Here is a 22,984-nt window from a genome sequence, read left to right on the forward strand (position 1 = left end):
CAATTATGAGGTCAGGATAGCCTCTCAGGCTAAAGACAAACACAAGGCCTTCTACCGCTGTGTCCAAAACCTTAAAGGTAACACACAGCAGTGTGCTGAACTGGTGGTCAATGGTACCACCTTCATTGAGCAGAGTGACATAGCAAATCTGCTGGCTGACACGTCACTCCCCTCACTCTTCCTCTGCCTCCTCCCATGAAATTCTTACTAGCATAACCTCTCCAACTATTAGCAGGGAACAAGTCATGGTGGCAGTGGCTAAGGCCAAAAACACAGCTTCAATGGGCCCTGAGAATATCCTGCGTTGCCTCGTAAATAGCTTGAAACATGATCTGTCAGTATCACTTGAGTCATTTTTCAACTACAACCTCAAAACAGGCTATGTCGCACATGAATGGAGGACTGCAGCGACTATGTCTCCTCACAAGGGTGGACCATCAACTGACTCTGGAAAATACCGTCCCATTAGTTTGACTGGTCTAATATGCAAACCATGGAATGCATTATCATGGAAATGATGAACAAAGGCATAGGCAACCTATAGACACTGGACCCATCCCAGTTTGGTTTGTCAAAGGAAAATCATGCCTGCTTAACATAGTACACTTGTTTGATAACATCACCAAGGCAAATGATGAGGGGAATATGGTGTATACTGTCTACCTAGATGTGGCTAAGATGTTCAATACAATACTCCATTCATGTATTGTTGACAAACTCATCAAATTTAGGCATAAATCCCTACATAACTCTCTGGATTTCCAGCTGGTTCATGGATAGGACCCAAGAAGATAGGATTGGTGAGACCACCTCTACCAGTAGACCAGTCACTAGCGGAGTACCTCAGGGCTCAGTGCTGGACCCCATCCTGTTTGGCATCTACTACTCTGAGTCAAGGCTAATGTCAATAGCTTCTGGCTCACCAAGATTGCAATCCACTGTAAATTGGGAGCTGTCCTAGATTTCCCCCATGGCATTAACATCCTAGAAGAGGGTCTAACACAGACAAATGACAGGTGCCAAAGCCATGGATTAAAACTCAATGCAAAGAAGTGCAGTATAGTGCCTTTTGGGAAAAAGTCAACCCAGGTTAATTCATTCATAGATAAGACACCCCTAAGAGTTGATTCAGTAGTTAGGGATCTAGGAACATATGTAGAAAGTAATCTGGCCTTTGACCAACAAGTAGTCAAGGTAGTAAGAAAATCATTGTATGTCACCAACCTATAAGTAAGGGTATAGCATCCATGTCCAAGGAAGTTATAGTACCACTGACTCAGCCCTTATTAGACCCATCACTGAATACAGTGACATCTTCAGCATATACCTGACCAGGCATATGCAACAGTTAGAACACCCACAGAGGTTCCTTAGCAAAAGAATCCAGGGTATTAATATATTGTCCTGTACATATCACCTTAAAGCCTTATCTCTATACTCACACTCTTACAGGTTACTGAGAGGCAATTTATGCCTGTCATATAAGGTATCCTCAGATCAAGCCTGATGGACCTTTTGCACATCTGCAAACTGAATAGCACCAGAAACACTAGATCCAAGGAGTTAAACTTTGCTTGTGACATAAATAGAACATGCTGGTGAGACAGATATGTGTCTCAAAGGATTCCCATGCTCTGGACTAGGCTTCCCATCCATGTGACGCAGAGTCCATTCCTAACCCTATTCAAGCATAACCTTGGCCATTGGATGGGAGATCAAAAATTTCTCTGATAGACAGTGACCTACAGTAAATATTCCCCCCCATCTAAGCCTTTAGCAACCTCCTAACTAACATATCCCTCCAAATACACACCTGTGTTACATGGGACAAAAACAGGTGTGGTTGCCAGGCTAGGCTTATAAAAAGTTCACCACTGGAAATGTTGAGACCTGCTGGAATGAGTCCTGAAATATAGAAACTGAATGGCTGAAAGATAGGAATTCTATATACTATGTCCAAGATGCCATTTCTCAGAATATTCCCCTTTCTCTGTGATTTGGTGATCTCGGAGTTGGTATATATAAGTTAGGAGAAGGGGGTTCCCTCCTGCAAAATGAAGTTTAAAAGATAAGAGCAATTTTCGAGAGTTGGCTCTTCTCTGGGTTTTTGGTCTTTTTTTTTTTTTTTTGACTTGTCAGAACTCAGCATTTCGAGTTACAACATTTCAATAAGGAACCTTTTAAAGGCCCTGGTCGTCGTTAGCCTAGTTTATACCTATAAACCTATGAAAGTACTATATCATCATTATGCATCTGGAATGTGCTACTTTCTGGATCTCCACTTTCTAAAACTTAATGCACTTTATTTATCAAATTACTGAAATTAGACAAAAACTGGCCAACAGGTAGCTACCTAGAAAAAGGAAGGTGTAAAAGAGCAAACTGAACTCTGAACACATCTTTTAATGTTCTCCAACACCCCTTCCCGCAAGACACCAATAGTTCTCAGCTTTAACTGAACACAAAGTTCTGTCTTTTTATGTACTAGTATGTAGACTGTAATAAAATAATAAAAGCATGTCATTCTGTACAACATGCATAGTTTAAAAATGCAGTTCATCTAAATAAATTATTTTTATACAGTTAGAAGAACTGTATTTTTCAAAGAACGGTGTCGTTTTATTATTTTATTTGAAATATATGCCACTATTAAACAGTGCTAAAATCTAAATATATTACTAGACTATTTTTCTGCATACAGCTATAGCACATAAAAAAGAAAACTTTGCAGCAACCATAATGAAAATATAAGCAATTTAGACAGTACATCCTAGACATCTGAACTTAGTAAATACAAGCTGTTTTCTGATCTCCAGTTTCAGAGATAACAGAAATGAAACCAGCCTGATTCTCACAAAAGCATTCACTCTGTAAATGTCCTTTGGAAAAAAAAAAAAAAAAAGACTCTTTTGTTTCAAACTTTCTTCCTGTAACTGAATTCTAATAATTTAAATCTCTACGTCTTTGCAGCTGATTGGCTAAGTTATTTTTCAGACCAAAGCAGTAGATCTGCTTTCTTTGCCATACATTCATCCTAAATCTTAGTAGATTCATTATTTATGTTTGGTCTTTTGTTTACATTACTGTGTTCTTTTAAAAGCAGAGATGTGATAACGCTGTAGTTTAATAAGCGTAACACTGCATTGTCTTCATACAGAGATCAAACCCATCTTAAGAGAAATTAGATCAAATGACATTTTAAGATTCTACATGGTAACTTCTCATTCTGCTACAATGTATCCTGTTTTCTTAATTATAAAGGAGGAATACAGGGTTTGTACTTAATTTTTAAAGGTTTTTCCCTAGCAGAAGTGAAATGTTGTCCTCCTTCTGTCTTACCGAAAGAAAGTAATTGCTCATAGCTATTCTTACCCTCCCCCCAGTGAGCACACACAGTAGCAGCTGCTCAGGACTGCTTACTTCTCTGCCAGTGCCAGAATTTTAAAAGTGAAACTAAAGTGTGACAGAAACAGTCATGAGGGGTGGTTGCGGCAGTTATCTGAAGGATTGCTTTCTAAAGTTGTCCTTAGTATTTTTTCTATCTTTGCTTATAACTGAAGGAGAGACGCTGTACAAGGCAAATGGCAGATGCTCAGGTATGTCACATTCTTTGATTTGTACCTTTTTAACATTTAACACACTTTCTTAAGACTGTGTCTGAAAAAAGGCTTGGGGGATGTACTTTGTGGGCTGAATGGAAGTTCATAGATTAGTACTAGGTTAAGTGCCCTTGTGGGCCATTTTAAGCCTAGCCAATTACCCCATTTTGTCAAAAACAAATCCGTAATAGTGTCTGACAGGATGCAGTGCAAGAAATTTTCAGTGCACACAAATAATGTCTTGTGTGTCAGGTGGCTTTTGTTGAGTCTGTTTGTATCCATGGCAATAGTACTTTGTATCTACTGTATCTTGTCCCTTTCTACCACTACTTGCCTTGTGAATTTGATGAATGTTGTGACCATGTGAAATTCCACCATCCATATTGTTTTATTATTATGATGATGATGATTGATGATTAATGTCCATGCATATTTTTCATTCTTCTGGGATATAACCGAAAACAGACCATCTGTAACAGTTGTGCTTACCTGTGTGATCAATTCTAGAACAAATGGAGTGTTATTTTGAAATGGCAATGAAAGATTACAGCATTCAGGGGTGAGTTACTGCTGTTTATCACAAAAAAACACACTGGATATAACACTTTCATTCTTTATTTGCACTTGTTAACTGGAGCCAGAGGACTGATGCACATGGACCTTTTTCAGCCTCAGTTTAGGAGCATTGTCTGGTTAAATGACTTAGGGGAATACAATCCTGGACTGAAGTAAGCAGCTTGTTAACAACCCATACCCTTAGTCCTCTGTGCTAACTGCCAGACTAAGTCTGACAAATTTTATTCAGGTCAATAACAGAAAACAATGGTTTGTCAGTGATCTGCAGGGTTATCATTGTGATTAATGCTTCACTGTACCGTTATACTCTGATTCATTCACGTCTCCTTCTGTGGTCTTTTCAGACTGCCACCTTCAGTGTATCATGAGTAAAGAAAGTCACCCTTAACACGTGCAGCAGGAGTATCAGTTTATGATTCATAGTGGTCATTCTGTGTGTGAGGAATAACAGAGCTGAAGAGCTGCATGTTCTGGAAGTATTGGGTGAAGCAGCAGCTTCACACATATCAATTAAATAAATAAATAAAAGTGTACTTGGGGAGGAGGGGGCTCCCCTCCAATCCCAGTAGGGCTGTAGCACTACTATGTGCTATGTCGCCTTCCTGTTATGTATCTTCCCTACAAACAACATATGGCTTTAATCTGTTTGTCTGTCTGCCTTGCCTTAAACTGATGATCCCTTGCTGTTGTGACCGGAGTTCTCTGCCCTTGCGCACATTAGCATGCCATTATCTGTAACAGTGCACTCTACCTCCTTATACTTAGCAAAACCAGCATGATATTGATTGGTATCTTTGCCAACCTGCCAGGTGTGCTAAGTGATGTCTTCCCAGCCTTCCCAGTTTGGTAGTGACTTGTGTCTCCCACTGAATCTGCCCCATCCTCCTTCCAGCCTCTGCAGACCATAAGTACTCATGACTTGCTAACCATCGGTGGCATTGGAACTTCTGCCTGGAAGAGGACAGGTCAGCTGTAATGTCCACTAACTTACTTTAGTACAAAGGAACATGAGAACATATTAGGCTAGCGACTACATGGATGGCCATATATACCTTTAAGCAGACCCTTTTAAGCACTCAATAGTTAGTTAATACTGATTCATATTGGGTCATATCTAGGACCACTGTACTGTGCGGTGGCTTGTTAACAGTACTAATACTTGTGCTGCACTGATCTGCTACATCTCAGATCCTATTCCCCTCCTCCCCTGTGCAGCCTACCCCTGATGCTACTGCTTCAGGCCCCATGCTGAGGACAAATGCAGGGCACACTTCCTCACTAATGGTTTCTCCATGATTCCCAGGAAGTATGTATTAACAGCTGTTCATGTCATAACAGGTAAACAGGGTCAACAGTCGATCCGAATCTTGGAGTTAATTTATTTTCTGACAAATTGTATTAAATATGTTTATATACTTAGCTAAATTATTGATGCTTGCTGAAAGTCAAATTTACAGAAACACAACAGTCCGCTCAACAATCACTATATGTTTTTTCCCTGGGAGATGTTTTCCAACTATTTAGATTTCAAAATATCCATAAAGTATTCTTTATTAAGAAGAAAAAAAAAAAAACATTGGTGCATGGAAGCATAGGATGTCATTAGAGATAACTGTCTTGTCTATCAAGCCGTCTTACTTTTGTACTCCCAGACGTCTTACTTTTGTACTCCCTGCATGTGCCTGGGCTTCTGTTTGTCGCAGACCTGTAAGTGCTACCTGCTTTTTTTTTTTCCTTTGTCATTCCTCTAATGCCATTCCTAATTGATGATTTTTTAAAATTCCGGTAACATTTTTGTTTGCTTCAACTTTGCAGGACAACTGGTCCAGGAATGACGTCAGAAAGTAGTTACATTTCTCTGTCTGCCTCCTTTTTGTTGGCTGTTTTTGTGATACTTGATTGCCTCCCTCAATGTTTGCTGGTTTTTATTTTAACTTGGAGGGGCAAAGGGGAGACTCTTGCCCTTGGTAAGGATTTTCACATTTTCTGTAATTTTGTACATTTGAGTTGCATGTTCAGCTTTGCTGAGTCATTTTACCATACTAAACACCTTTTACAGACTGGTAAATCAAAGCTGCATTTAGAATGTAAACGTAGGTGAAACATGAAAGCAGTGTTATAGTACATTAAGGAAAATTTGTATGTGTCATATTTCCACTTTAAAGTGCTTAAATCAGTTAGCTCAGTTGTACTGCTCTCTTTCTGTTCTGTCCTACCACAAAAATCTGAGACTGTGCATTAAGTGATTTGATTTTCTAAGCATTAAGTGTAGTACGTCAGGTCACCGATTGCTTGACCTCCTCCTGACATCTATGTGTGTGTATGTATATGCGCGCACCCACATGTGTGTGTGTTGGTTAACTCATTATAAACCAATCCTATTGCTTAGTATAATGCCTTACCTACTCTAATCAGGGCCACTGTGCAAAAATGCTTTGCGGATTCCCAGTACTTCATAAGCCATTCCATTTTGACCATGGACTACTTAATCACTTATTTTCAGTAATTTACAAAGTACTAGTGTGTATCTTTTGTTTTTTAACACACACACATACACAGACACACACACACACACACACACACACACACACACACACACACACACACACACACACACACACCTGTATGTGTGTGTGCGTATACCTACAAAATTGTCTGCCGTGCAATCTTTCATGATTCCTCCAAAATAGTTCCAGATGCCTCAATAGTCACATGGGGGGGGTACTAGAACCCCAAATATGTGCAGTAATGACACAGGGTGTTAAATTCTGTAGTATCAAGTTCCAGAAGGAAGAGAGCTATACTGTTCTCATTTAATATTCTAGAATAAAGAAAGTGTTAGTTACCTGCAACTGTTGTCAGCCTTCCATTATTCCTTACCCTGTTCCATATCCTAAGTTGCAGAACGTCATCCTTCCAGGAATGAAAACACATACTTAGAAATTGATGAGACTTAGGTAAGCTCATTGGTTTGCATTATTTTTATGGTACTTTGAAGAAATAGTCACAACGTGTCTGTTTCTTAACATGCTTCTTCTAGATTTTCACCATGACTCCTCCTCAATAACCTTTCAGCTGTCATCATGCAGCTGTAATGTAAAAGTTTTTTTTCCTCATACTGATTGTGCTACTCACCACTTGAGGGTAAATCTGATATAGAGATAATGTTGTGGTTAGTGTGATACAGAACCCTTTCCTGAGTACTTTAGTGTTTGGTAATTGCCAAAGCTGTGAGCTGCTGTTTACTGGGTGAATGTTGGTTAGTTTACCAATTCAGTTATTAGGTTAATATCCACAGTCTACATATGAGATTCCACCATATTAAAAATATCATTACAACAGTGCAGTTATGTCCCTCAAACCGACTGTGAGATTACCCCTTGTGGTAAAACGGTCCAGAGGCAGTGCTTCCTGAGATAGAATTTTGGAATGAGTATTTTGAAAGCTTGGGCCACAGTAATTGAAAAATGCAAAATATGTAGGTATGTACGCTGTCTGACAAATGTTTGCTAATAGCATTGCAAGTTTTCAATCCATCATGTATGAGTTTTCAACCACTGTAGCTGTCTATGTGGCCCCATAGATGACATTGTGCCCTTTCCTGTTTTAATTTTTATATTTGTATTTATTAACTAGAGTAGGGCACTGATCAGAAATGACCTTTTTCATACTCAGCCCAGGAGCATTATCTGGTTAAGTGACTTGCTGACAATGATGCAGCATTCAAATTGTATTTGCTACATAATCTTTTCATGTTTACAACTTTCATCATTTGTTTGTTTGTGTCTTTCGGCTTTTCCCAGTTAGGGGTCGCCACAGCGGAACTCCGGTCCGCTAATGATTGGCAGTTAATTTTTACGTACCGGCTTGTCAGGCCTGACGCACAACATGACAGGCTTTGTGTTAAAGTACTGAAATCAATGGATGTTGAGCTTATACTGTATGTGTGGAGTTGTTGCGTATCTTTCATTATATTAACTTGAAATACAAGTGTTTATACAACGTTGTGACTTTGACAAATGTAATTGTTTTAATTGTTTGCATGCAGACCAAACTGCATTTTTTTTACTTGAAAGATATTTTACTCTTCCTTATGCAGTGTTTGAACTGTTAGGGTGGCATTTATTGCAATATTGCAGTAGACAGACACCATTTTGTTTTGGTTAGCCTCCTGTAAGGGGAATTTTAGGACAAATTTCCAGCAGCAAACTCTTTTTTGATAGTTTAGATCTCATTTATTATGGTTTTTATAATGGTTATTACAAATTTTATAATTTTATGTGCTGTGTACTTATTAAACTTGTATTCCGATCCAGAAACATAAGTATTTAAAAGGTCTTTCCATGATGAATATAAGTACAGAGTGCTCAAAACTCACAAATGTTATCCAGGTGCTGATATTCTGCAAGGATCAGTCCTTGGAACCTTACTGTTTTCCTCTTTAACAACAATCTCCTCTTGAACCTACCAGACCTAAACTGCTTACTGTACACATACGACATGGTATTTATTAGACTTGGTAAGTGTGCTCCTGAAATTAACTCACCATTACAATATGATGACTCACTACTCTGAAACTAGCAACAGATTAACAGCCTCATACTAACTCCCCAGATATCTAGTGTCTTGCTGCTCGAGACTCAAAGATTAGCCATATCGTCCTACTTCTGTCTTGCAGACAGACAGACACAAATTGACCATGGTACCTTGTCAGAATTATCTAGGTCTAACCATATACCTAAGCCTTACCTTATTCCTGCTCACTGAAAAAACAACCTCAAATAGTTCTAAACTAAATACAAGCTGCATTCAAACTCTCACATTTTGTTAGTCCTGAAGCTAGATGTGTAGTAGCCATTGGGATTCTATTTTCCAGTCTGGAATGTGCACCATGAGTAATCTGAAGCTTAATGTGTAGTAGTTATTGGGATTTTGTTTCCCAGTCTGGAATACTCACTATGAGTAATCTGAAGCTTAATGTGTGGTAGCTGTTGGGATTCTGTTTCCCAGTCTGGAATATGCACCACGAGTAATCTCTTTAGTCTTGTCACAAAACTGTGCCATATTGCAAAACAGAGAGAATAACAATTATTCATCTTGGCCCCAATTAGGAACACCACTGCACCACAATAGCTAAAAACAAGTGACTTACAATACAAGAAAGAGCATCCTTCTTATTAAACCAGGTAATCTTTAAGCCAAAGATGATTACTGCCCTCCCCTTTAAAACAAGCTTCAAATAAGAAACAGCCCCTATTCCTTGTGAGACTCTCAAGTACTTTGCTGTATAGACTGTCATTCAAAAGACCAAACATTGACTTGTTTTTTTTACAAACATTACTTCTGTCTAGAACACTCTTCCAAATAAAGTCAACAATACCAATAATTTGAAAAAAAATTCATAACATTTCTAAAAGAAAACATCTTTGAAGCAAGTCCTTTAAATTAAATGTGTCACACTAATCAGGCTATGCTGTTTTTTTCAAACACTAGGATTAATGGTTTCAGACATAATAGTTAAGTAAAGCAAGACTAAAGTTATGTATCTTTTTAATAACAGTGTTTTCAATAATGGCCCTTGTGTCATACTTATAACTTTTTTTTTCAAAAATATTTTATTTTGCTTTCAAACAGTACATTACAGTGACTTGACAATTTAGAAGGTAAAATGTTAAGAGAAACAATATACAATAAGTCAAACATTAAAACATATAAAGACCATCAAATAAAACAACATCCCTCTAAGTAAAACTATTTACACTATGTACAGAAAGTGCTACAAAATATCTGCATGTTGTTATAAATGCAGAACAAGATCAGCGTGCAGATTAATTATATCTTTTCGAACAAGTTAGCTGAATATTCTAAATGTACTCTTTTAGAATATGTTTTAGGAGAACGTTCCAGTATTGTTGGTAATATAGACATTTATTTGTATTCTTATTTCTATTCTTAGTTGTAAGTTTATGTGAGGATATATATTTTAACACCCATTTTTCTGAAGCCTGACGAAGAAAGTTTAGAAAGATCCAACCAGTTTTGAGTGATGTATAGTTTAGTTAAGGCAAACAATGTGGTCAAGATATGCAACTTTAGTTTGAGTAGTTTATGAGTGGTAATATTTAATATGGCAAATTCCCAGGACAGCTTTGAATTTTCATAACCCATTTTTTCAAGTTTTGCTTTCAAAGAACACCAGAGTTTGTGGGTGTGTGTGTGTGCACAGAACAATAAAATATGCAGTAAATCTGCTTTGGGGAATGTGCAGTAAGGACATTGAGAGGTGATTCTTGGATTAAAAGTGTTAAGTTTTACTGGGGTAAAGTATGCATCATTGTTTACCATTATTTGTGTGTACATGAGATTCTTAAAAGGACTTACAACTTGTTTTTGTGTGTAGGACTTATGGCATCTCAGTTATATCACTGTACATACAACTCTCTTTCACTATGCGGCTATGGAATCCTCGACTGTATTGTTCACTCTTATTAGAAACAAAGTATATATCTGTCAGTGTATATGCAATCTACATACTATGCCTTTGGCCATTGTTTTTGCCTTATTGGCCCAGGCTGTAACTTTAGACTAGTATATCAATCCCAGTTAGCCAATGGTAAGTAAAATAAAAATAAACATTTTAGTGCATTGGAACTTGATTTGTTGCAGATGATGTGCTTTCTGTTGGATTGTGGAAATATAGAGACTAGAGGTGTATGTATGTGTCAGGGGCACCCCCACTCTACCCCAACACTGGGATGGGAGGTCAGGGTTTGTGACTTGGCAAAAAAAGGCTATTTATTTAAATGTTTGGTAAGATGTTTAAATTAAAATTATGTTTAATCTAGACAAGATCCACTTAATCAGAGTAAATTCCATAGAAACATTAATATATAGTAAAAATAGACTTTGAGAGAAGTGGATTGAAATAATATAGTACTATTTTAAGAAGTCTTTTTTTTATCTGCAGACTCCTCAAGTGATTTTTTAGTAGCAAATGTTTATTGTTGTAGTTAACAACTAGTTACATGTATAAATGTGAAACTGTAATTTCTTGACAATCCAAACATGAAAAAAAAACAAATTGCAGATAGCTAGCATCTACTTTCTCAACATTTGACACAGCCCTAGTTTACTCAAAATAAAATGCCAAACTTCCCAAGCCTTTCTGTGTTGGAGGGAAGCCTTCTAGCTTATCAGTGGGAATGTTAAGCACGAAGTAGCCTGTCTACCACAAGAGGAGTGGTTTCTGGCCCAGAAATTGTAGTTATTGGCCACTTGGGCAGTTTTTCCATCTCGCTTACATTTGAGCTTATTTCTCGCTTCTCTTGTAACTGGTCTAGTCCAGATACAGATTTGCTGTATCCAAGACTGCTTGTAAGCTTCTGAGCACCCCAAGCCTTTCTGTGTTGGAGGGAAGCCTTCTAGCTTATCAGTGGGAATGATAAGCACTAGGTAGCCTATCTACCAAAAAGGAGTGGTTTCTGGCCCATAAATTGTGGTTTATTGGCCATTTGGGCAGTTTTTTCCATCTCTCTCAACTTTCTGGTTTAAAGCCTGCATTTGCATTTGTTTTCCCACCTCTCGTGTAACTAGTCTAGTCCAGATACAGACTTGCTGTATCCAGGACTGTTTGTAAGCTTCTGAGCGGTGCCAAAGTCTGCTCTTCAATTTGTCCCTTAGATCTACTAGTTCTCTTCTCTTCTGCACATACACTAGCTTATTAGTCTAGCACTTTAACAGACTTCTTGTAGCAATTATTGTGCACAAAAGTGCCACCAGCACTAAATGTTCTACAAGGAAGCAGATCCAGTACTTATTATCAATGCCCACCCCTCCAGGCATGTCTATAGGTCAGTTCCCTGTGCTTTCTCCTATTAACCTGGTGAAATTGGGCATCCTGAGGCAATGTAGCAACTACCTCATGTACATCGACAACCCACTCCTCCTACCTCCAAACACTCAGACTTGTGAGAGATACACTTATATATCCAAACTGGAAGCCATGCACTCTCCAGCCAAGACCAGAACAGCTGGTCAGGAGGAGAAGGTCAACACTTGCACCACACTACATGGAACACATATCCCTCCAGAACACACACCAGCACTGCTTTCACATAAAAACACAAATCACACACACACCTTCGCAGGGGCACTCAATAAAAATCTACCCAAGCAGCAGAGACCTTCAAGGCAGAAACGCACTTGACCACCACAACACAACACTAATCATGAGACACATAACTCTCCTAAACAGTGTGCCAGTCAACCAAAGACCCTAAGCCAAAACAGCATGCCCAACGCACTAGTCATAGGTGACTCGATAGTGAGGCATACTGATATCCCACTCACTAGATTGAATAAGGATTAAGTAACAGTCTGTTAAGTGTCAGGTGCCAGGATCTGTCACATAATGCATGCACTCAGGTCCCTCAACAACAGGTACAAATATGACTCTGCCATTATACATGATGATCTGAGATGTACCTCCCTGGACTACATGAAAAGAGACATGGAGGAGCTCTCGGATTATGTAGCCAGGGCAGGTATGACCTTAGCCTTGAGCAGCATCCTACCATCACCCAGAATGGTACCACAGTACAAGCAGAAAATTATTGATTTCAACAACTGGCAAAGTTTCTAGTGTCATTCTAAGGGGATCAGTATCTGTCTGCCTGGGATGACATGAATGACAGAACTCGATGCTTTGCCAGAGATGGCTTGCATCGTGTCACCCCTGGGCTTCCGGATACTGGCCAAAGCTCTTGATACCCCTGTAGTGCCTTTTTTAGGTGGTGTTCTAAAGACCAAATTTCCACCACAAACAGCTACAAACAAATGCAATCTGTGGGTCATGCTGCTCAACACTAGAAGTCTAAATCTTAAAATGCACTGGCTCGAAGCACTCCTTAAAATGGAGAACATCAACATTTATGTTGTAACAGAGACCTGGTTCAAGGCAGCAGAAAGCACCCCTGCACTACCAGGCTATAATTCATTCCACACCTTTCAGCCCCAGAACTTGGACCGAAGCTCCAAAGGCAGTGGTGTTTCCATATTCATAATGGATTTACACACCTTCAGACTGGTAGCCCAACATAACGCAACAGAGATACTTCAGGTGTAGCTAACATTGGGTAAGACAGCAATTCGGGTTGTAGCCTGCTATAGGTCCCCATCCATGTCCCAAGACTCACACTCCACGTTCCTAAGCACCCTGGAGAATATTAGGGTCCAACCTAACACTCTATTACTAGGCGACTTCAACTACCCCTCCATTAAATGGTAAAACTAGTCATGTACCACTACACTTGCCCAATGTTTCATGGAGTTTATTAATTCCAATGCCCTGGACCAGCTTGTTCTTACCCCAACATCCTTGACCTAGTCATTACTAACATGGGCCACCATTGCTCCACACCAATAGTCAGCTCCTCCCTGGTTAGATCCGACCACAAACTAATCACCTTGGAAATCCACATCCCCACCCCACCCCGCAAAGGTAACCACCATGAAAAACTTCTCCAAAGCTAATGCTGGGCTCCTAAAAACAGAGGTGTCTAACTTCATGGCACCCATGCAAATGGAGAATAGTTGTATGACTGCTGAATCATACACCAATGCACTGTACGAACACGTACACAAATGCATGGATCTTGCCATATCCAATAGAATCAAGGCACTCTCCTCCAAAAAAAGTAAGCAAATCTGGTGGTCCTCTGCCATAAACAAACTCTACAACAGAAGGAAGAAAGTGATGCAGAATAAGGTGAAGTCCCAAGAATGGAAAAACTCCCTTATCAGCCTCAACAAAAAGTTGAGATCCCTCATCACATCCTCTAATGCTAGCTATGAAAACAGAATTGCAGCAGATAGGAAAGACAACCACAAGGCCTTCTAAGAATCTCCATGGCAATACCCAGATTTGCTCTGAGCTACTGCACAATGGTACCTCCTATACCGAGCCAACAAATATTGCCAGTATACTGGACAACAGATTCAGTGCCAACTTTACCCCTCTCTCCTCCCCCAAAAGGACCAATCACAATACCAGTAGATTGTCAGGCACCCAGTATTACTGCTGCACAGGTTCAAACAGCACTGTCCAAGGCCAAGAGTACAGCTTCTATGGGACCTGACAATATCCCTGGCTGTGTTCTACATGAACTACAGAGTGAACTGGCACATTACCTATTTGCCCTGTTCAATCACAGCCTCACCTCAGGCTTTGTCCCTACCAAATGGCGCAGTGCTACAGTCATCCCTCTCACAAAGGAGGAGCGACTACAGACCCTGGGAACTATCGCCCCATTAGCCGGACGAACCTGATATACAAAGTTATGGAACGCATCATCATGGTCCTAATAAACAAGGATATAGGGAATCTTCAAACTCTGGATCCTACACAGTTTGGTTTTGTGAAGGGTAGATTATGCCTGTTCAACTTGGTCGATCTCTTTGAGTCAGTCACCAGAGCTGTGGATGAAGGCAAGGTGGTTCATACAGCCTACCTTGATCTGAACAAGGCTTTTGATGCCATTGCCCACTCAGGAATCATAGAAAAACTCACTAAGTTAGGCATCATCCCCTATATCACTAGGTGGGTTGCAAACTGGCTCACAGATAGAACCCACAGTGTGAAAGTAGCTGATCTCCAAGTCAGACTGCCGACTATTCACGAGTGGTGTCTCACAGGGTCTGGTCTTGGGTCCTCTCCTGTTTGGTATCTACTTCTCTGAAGTCCAAGCCAGCACAAAGGGGATCTGGCTGACAAAGTTTTGTAGACAGTTGCAAGTCGGTGGCTATTATTAACTCCCCAAGTGATGCTGACATCCTACAGAATGGCCTCACTGAGACCAACGACTGGTGTCAGAACCATGGCCTTAAGCTGAATGCCAAAAAAAAGTGTTGTCATCCCCTTTGGGAAAAACCCGGTTCCCATGAATTAGCACATTGATGGTAGTCTACTAAACACAGAAGGTGTTATAAGAGATCTGGGAACACAGGTTGACAGCAACCGCTCTTTTGATCACCACATTGCCACCGAGGTCAGAAATTCCTCTATGTGGCACATCTCATTACTAAAGATTTTGCATCCACGAAGAAAGAGGTCATTGTCTCCCTCTACTTTTCCCTCATTAGGCCAATCATCGAGTACAATGCCCCATTTGGCATGTACCTCACTAGACACCTGCAACAACTGGAGAGGCCACAAATGTACCTCACAAAGAGGATCCTAGGCCTTAAACACGTGTCCTATATGGACAGACTCAAAAAACTCCAACTATTCTCTGTCTCATATTGTCTACTTAGAGGTGATCTCTGCTTGACTTACAAAGCCATGTTTGACTCAGCTCTGTTAGAAATGCTACATCTAAAGAAATCCCAATCCCTCCACACCACACGCTCCAGAGACCTCAACCTCATTACCACAATTAACAGAACATGCTGGAGGGACAGGTTCTTAACCCAGAGACTGCCCATGTTATGGAATAGACTTCCCATACATGTCAAGCAGAGCACCTCACTGACCCTATTCAAGAGAAATCTTGAGTGGATGGGAAACAAAATTCACCCCAGTGATAACTCCAGTGGCTCTACTCGACAGAAGCACTGGGAACTAAGGTCGGGTGGCACTATGCCAGGGTAATCCAATGGCTAGGCTTGTAAAGGCCCTAGGGCCATTAGCCTAGTATACACCTATGAATCTGTGAACCTCTGAATTAGGCAAGACAGTCATTTCCATAATCCAAGGCAATTTTCGTAACATGTAAGCCAGTTTATTATTACTTTTTTCTCTAATTCACCTTCTTTTAATCATGGGGCTTCAAATTACCTTAAACTTACTGGTTTCATTAGCTGTCTGCCTGTTTTACCTCTGTTCACAAATGGAGTAAGGAAGAGTCCCTTCAAAGGACAAGAACCACTGTGCTAGTGATGAGAGATGGAGCGAACCAAGGGTAATCTTTTCTTTGCCATTTTATGTTTGGCAGATGAGCATCATTCTGAGTCCCTGTCTCCTCCAACGGGCAAGACAGTATCGTGGAAGTTGTGTCAGAGCCTATTTAACAAAAATATAGATAAATTCAATTTTAAACGTTTTGTACTCAAACATAGCTAAATACACTTGTCAGTGTTAAGAAAATGACACATTTACCATATAAAAGATAAACTGAGCAGGACTTGCCAACTACTTTGCACACTAATATATCAACATAGGGAAAACATTAATAGCAAATGAACTCGAGCAAAACAAGTGCTGTCAGTTAACTCATGTTAAAGTTGTTTTCAAAAAGGTAAATTGTACACAAGTTATATTACAGCGCTCTGGCTAGAAGACCTTCTAGGAACACTGATTCCACAAAATGTGAGTCATAAACCATGGTCTCTATCAATTTATCAAGATTCATTTTAAATACTTCCATATTATTTATGGATTTAATATGAAGTGGGATTCAACAGCAAATGTCTCATAGTTATAAATAATTGCCCTTGTCTAACATGAAATTAACCTAAATGCAATTTTAAATTATTATGCCTTTAAGAAACCTTGCCCTGGTATAACTCAAATACATGTACCAGACATAATTAATACCATGTCATCTGTGTACAGTAAGCAGTTTAGTTCTGGTAGGTTCAAGAGGAAATTGTTGATAAAGATGGAAAGTAGTAAGGTTCCAAGGACTGATCCCTGCAGAACATATGCACTTAGATTACAATTTTGAGTTTGTAGTCTGTTCTCAGAAACAACAAATGGTCTGTTTTGCATAAAGTCTTTAAACCAAGAACAGAACTCTAGAGAAGCCACGATACTGGAGATCCACAAAGTGGCCCCTTTTATTGTATATTTATCCTTATTGTTGAATATCTACTTTGTAGGTAAATATAATGCAGTAATAGTACTGTGTTTAGGTCTTAACCTATACTGTAACTGTGTGAAAATGTCATGTTTTTCAGTTAATCTGCAATTATATTTTAGAATAAACTTCTCAATTATTTTGGCAATGGAGTCAGTTTTTGCAATATGCCTGAAATCACTTGCTGTTCAAATATAGGGGTTTAGGAAGGGGTGGGTAGTTCATGCCTGAACTGATTGTGGGTGTTTTGGTTGAAGGTTTGTGCTATAAATTTATAAAGTACATTGCATGCTAGTTTATACATCAGAAGGTGAATTTTGGTGATAATCTGATTTGTAAACTGTATAATGATGTCAGTGGGGGTTTATCATCACCTTTTAGTAATAATTCTGAAGTAAAAAGGAGAGTTAGAGAATAGCTGATATAATGGCTTTTGTGGAGCTGGAGAGTAAACTTTATCGAATAGTTTATTAGTATGCTTGGGGGGATTTTATAATATTTTGACTGATTGCATTTAATGTGTCCGTAGTGATCCTGGCAGATGCAATTTGTTTAGGAATTCTTTAAGATGAAGAAATTTCTTTAAATTTATGTTGTTGGTTGTATATTTTTCAAAGTTTGTTTGTTTGTTTGAGTTGGTAGGGTCTTTTCTCGTGTTTTCTAGGCATCATTCTTATATTTTATTTCTTGAATTAGTTGTTAAGAGAGCCACAAGTCTTACTCACTTCTAATACTTTTTATTAGTAGAACAAATTATCTTGTCTGTGGTTAATATGTTAGGTAGCACACCGAGTGCCCTAGAGGGGTCATTCACATTATACTCAGGGGTCCAATCAGTAGTTACAAGATTATCTGAAAAAATAATTGTCAAGCTACTGCTTACTGTGCTAGAACTGAAGTCTTCTTAAGATATTAGGTCTTGTTGGCTGGATCCTGCTGTAATTTTACAGTCTGTTGCTCGGAGAACCTTGCAAAATGTCCACTGATAAAAAAGATATTCTTTGCAGCACCAAACTCTGTCACTTTAAGAGCAGTAACTAATAAATAATGTTTTATAACAAACCATGTGGACTATTGTTTTACCACTTTACTTCTTGGTCAGCATAGATGATGTGAGAGGTGTAACATACACAAGTACCTCAGAACAAATGTGTTCCTACACAAATACCTCTAACAATGTAGGAAAACATGTCCATTAAGCAAATTCCTTATTTTTCAAGGCTCAGTCATTTAGTATGGATGCTAATCACATATTGCTAAACTCCATTTCTGTATTTAAGCAAGCTTTGCTTTATACCTTATTTATGTTGCATATTTGTAACAGAATTAATTTCAATTTTTTTATTCACTGTTAAATACACTCTAACAATTTCCTCTTTATTTTTTAAAACAATCTTGATGTGTATCTTTTGTCAGATTATACAGAAAACACATTAAGAAACAAAACATTTAGTCTTCTTTTGATACAAGTCAAAATGCAATTTTACATAGTTAATACAATGATATTAAGTGTTACTACCAAAACTGAATGTATCTAACAACTTTTTCTTTTCCAGACCATTCTGTGGAAATATTTCACCAGATATGGGCTGTGTCTGCTTTAGTTTTATTTTCTAACTTGATTAATTTGTTTTTTTACAATCACAGAATTTAATTTATGGCTTAAAACTCTTTCATTAACTCTTTGCAGCTGCTGAATTAACTATTTACTTTTATTAATCATTTTATACCAAAATATTTGACTAGTATCTATAAGAGACAAGAACTATGTGCTATTGCAGATGTTATTTAGTAATAAAATTATACAGTTTTAATGTCATTTTAACCATAATATTGTAGTCGTATTTCTGAACTGCCCATTAACACCTTGATTTACAGTGTAGTGAACATCTTGAAGTATTGAACTGGGCTTTTAATAATTGTTTTAAAACATGGTTTATATGCTGAAGAATGCTGTTTACATATTCGTCTATTAGCTGTATGAATACAATATTTTAATATAATTTTCCTCTAACTGGGGGTAATCAATACTGGTACAGATAAAATGGTGGTCCAAAAACCAGTGATAAAACTGCAATACTTTACAATGTGTCCTGTACAGTATATATCTACACACACTATTTGCTACTCATGCATTTCAATCTAGTAGGTACCCGGGACCCATTTTTTTAAACATAGTTTTTCACACATATTTATTAGCCATTACTTTTACTTACACTGAATTCTTTTGTATTGGGTACCCGGGACCCATTTTTTTAAACATAGTTTTTCACACATATTTATTAGCCATTACTTTTACTTACACTGAATTCTTTTGCATTTGTACATACAAAGACTGCAACGTATATTTAGTCTAATCTTACAAATTTAGTAACATTAACATCAAGCAAAATCTTGGAAAATGTTTATGTCTCTTTAGAAGTATCTAGTGGAATTGCCACCAGAGGCAACTACATACCCAACAATTAGAAACATTCATGATTTTTGCATATCAACATTGTCTTGCTAAAAACATATTAAAAAATAGTGACCAGTCTTGTTGATTTTTTCACATATTTTTACTCTCTCTCTCTCTCTCTCTCTCTTGTATAGCTTTAATAAAGCAATTTTAAGCAATCTCTTGTACAGCTTTACAATTTAAAAGGTTGCATGATAGCTATTAGCAACTTATAAAATATCTTGTCCTGTCAGGTTTAATCTGTTTACCAGTATTTCTAATGCACTAATATCTGTTTTTCCCTCCCCCTAAAAGAGCATTGTCAAGAAGGAATGAGATATTTTTTCTTCCTGTAGCTTTATTTAAGACCCTTCTGCAGTGCTGTTTATACAGTCAGTGTAAAACTGACAGAGTTCCCCATCCAGCTGTAGTGTTGCAGTATTGTTCATTTGCTTTATGCTATGAGGATAGAATGTATGCCAGCCCAACACTCTGGTTATATTTTGCTTTATTAGGTTACTGATAAACTATGGACCTTTGTCTGATTACTATAGCCCATCTGCTGGCTGTACTTGATGTAACTGAGGGTTTTTTTTACTTTTAACATTTACCTGCAAACAGATTATTAATGACATATATGCACAATTGTGATGTTTTGTTACAATTACCAAATAGTGTTACTTGTGAACATTTAACAATTATGTTTTAATAACAATAATGTTTTAGAAAAACTCAAGCCACTTGTCTGGCAATCAGTCTTGTTTTTTTACCTTATCTGCTCAATATTTCCTGTAACTATTCATCCAGTCTGGGAAGGTCTAAGCTCCCATTTTAGACTCTGTACACCATAGTTAACCCTTTTAGCATTTTTCCTTTAATAATCTGTTAATACACTTGCAGTTTGATATTAGAATGCAGCTATAAAACACTTATTATAATTCTAAGTATTTGTGCTTTGTATAACTATGCATTTATACTACATAAATAGACATTACTTTACAATTAGCTTACATATGTTTTAACTTGGATTTCAGTATTTTTTTTTTATTTAACTGCAAGACTACTGGATTAATACCATCTGTGATTTTATATCTTTTTAAAATTGTCTATCAGAACTTAACTGTTTGATGTGGTTTTACTATACAATTATAAAAAATTGTAAAAAAAATACATATTGGCTTAACTATGACACGTTTTATATTTACATTATTCACATTTGCTGTTGTCTGCCTTTTCTCTTGTGCATTTTAACAGATGTTCTTTAGATGAAAAGAAAATACATGCATGTCAGTCTTGTGACTTCAAATCTTCACTCTTATTAAGTATTTTTATTTGATTTTTATGCACTAGAACTGTGTTGTGTACCTTTTGACTATGCTGCGGGAATGGCAGTCATACGCTCTACTTTACTGTAGTACAGATAAATGTCTTGCTTTAACCAAATGAAAGTAAAACATTTGGGAATGATTTGTCCATACATCAGATCTTACCATGTATGCTTAATCATCTTCAAAACATAAGTATATTGTAAAATATATATTTTTGTACAGATCAGCTGTAGTTTCCTGCTCTTTTGCAATGTTTTCTTAAGTTCAGCTGTTGTATGCAGGAAGTCAGTCTCTGTCAGTTCAGCTAATTTATTTTCTTTATCCTGTAACTGCTGTTCAAGAGTTTCCTGATATTTCTCAGTAACCTGTTCTGCTGAATCTAAAACTCTTATGCACTTTTGAAAAAATGTTTGCATAACTTGTCTAAACCTCCTGAACTCATTGTGTCTGTCTTTTAAAAGTTTATTAAAATTTATTTTAACAAAATGTACTAGAGATTCTTTCAATAACTGATTTGACTCCTGTTGTAACTCTGAAATAAACCTTTCACATGTGGTGATAGGACATAACTGTTCAACATCTGAGTATAATGTAAGCATATTAACCTTTTCTGTTTTTTTTACCATTAAAATGTTTGTCTGTATAGTCTAACCTTTGAATAATGGCATGGACTATATTTTTATGACATTTTACACAGAATGCCATTTCATATGAGTTATACAATAAACATTTGTTATACCACATATGGTTTTCTTTGAGATAGCAGTCAGATATTGTAATACATTTGCATAATGCCTTACTGTCAACTTGCCCCAATAAGGTTTTACATTTACTAATGTGACGTATATATTAGCATTGCAGTTTACTCCATATTTTATCTGGTTGTTCTACTACATTAAGAGTAAAGCTTGGCTTATACTTGCTTGAATTCTGTCTAATAGCATCCATACTAAAAATGTGGCACAGGAAAAGGTCTTACCACTTAGCAAGAAAACAGGTGATCAGGCTGTTGTTGCAGATGGCTGGACATTTTTCAGAGTCACTCAAGAAGCTGATGAAACACAGCAGGCAACAAGCTGCTGTGAAAAGTTGGTGTTCACCTTTCTTGGAGAATTTATAGCACTGCGACTTTCCTGCACTGCAAGATCAATCTGGATTCAGACTTCTTAGAAACGTTACTGCTACAAGCTGCATAAACTGAAGTATTTCTGTTTAGGATTTACACATATGTACAAATGTTAGTTACTGAAATTTGTCTGAAGTGACCCTCTGCAGGCAGCACTACTCCCTCTGTTTTCGAATGCAGGCTAGGCTTGCCATTGAAAAAATAATTATCAAGGTGCTGCTTACTGAGCTGGAACTGAAGTCTTCTTAAGACACTAGGTTTTGCTGGCTGGATTCTGCTGAAATTTTACAGCATGTTGCTCACAGAACCTTGCAAAATGTACACTGATGAAAAGATATTCTTTGCAGCACCAAACTCTGTCACTTTAGTAGCAGTAACTAATAAATAACTTTGTATAACAAACCACACGGACTACTGTTGCAGCTTTAGTTACACTGTACCACTTTACTTCTCGATCAGCATAGATGATGTGAGAGGTGTAACATACACAAATACCTCAGAACAACTTTGTTCCTACACAAATACTTCTAACAATGTTATTTGCTAGAGTCTCTTTATAGTGTTTTTGCATCCTGTTTTTCTCCTTGGTATTTTATTTTGGTCTTTGTATGAAAATATCTGTTTGCTGGTGTTTGCAAAAAATATGTTTTCATCCTGTAGTGAAACAATACTGATATTGTCGTTTAAGGAAACATCTTTGTGAGAAACACGTATAACTGCTGACTTGATAAAGGCATGTCCATTCAAACTTCCTTGCTTAACAGTATCATATGATAGAAACACGTACAGATTGTTTTCTTGTTGTCCATTTTTAAGGAAGCAGGTCAGCTTTCTTGCTGATTCTGCAGGAAAACATGCCCATTAAGCAAATTCCTTATTTTTCAAGGCACAGTTATTTAGTATGTATGCTAATCACATATTGCTAAACTCTATTTTTACATTTAAGCAAGCTTTATTTTATACCTTATTTATGCTGCATATTTGTAACAGAACTAATTTCAATATTTTATTCACTGTTAAATACACTCTAACAATATCCTTGGAGAATTCAGTTATTTCCCTCT

General features: G+C 37.7%; 1 protein-coding gene across 1 annotated transcript in view; it reads left to right on the forward strand.

Moving 5' to 3' along the window:
- Positions 1 to 3,072: 3,072 nt before the first annotated feature.
- The window catches only part of LOC122809330 (nuclear envelope integral membrane protein 2-like), a 789,373-nt gene continuing 769,461 nt past the window's right edge, over positions 3,073 to 22,984 (forward strand). Inside the window, exon 1 of the mRNA XM_044080732.1 lies at positions 3,073 to 3,596. Coding sequence (XP_043936667.1) covers positions 3,476 to 3,596 — 121 coding nt within the window. The 5' untranslated portion in view covers positions 3,073 to 3,475. The remainder of the gene's footprint in view (positions 3,597 to 22,984) is intronic.

This window comes from Protopterus annectens, chromosome 8.part0, assembly GCF_019279795.1.
Source record: "Protopterus annectens isolate FY-2018-M chromosome 8.part0, PAN1.0, whole genome shotgun sequence".
In the NCBI taxonomy this organism is placed as follows: domain Eukaryota; kingdom Metazoa; phylum Chordata; order Ceratodontiformes; family Protopteridae; genus Protopterus; species Protopterus annectens.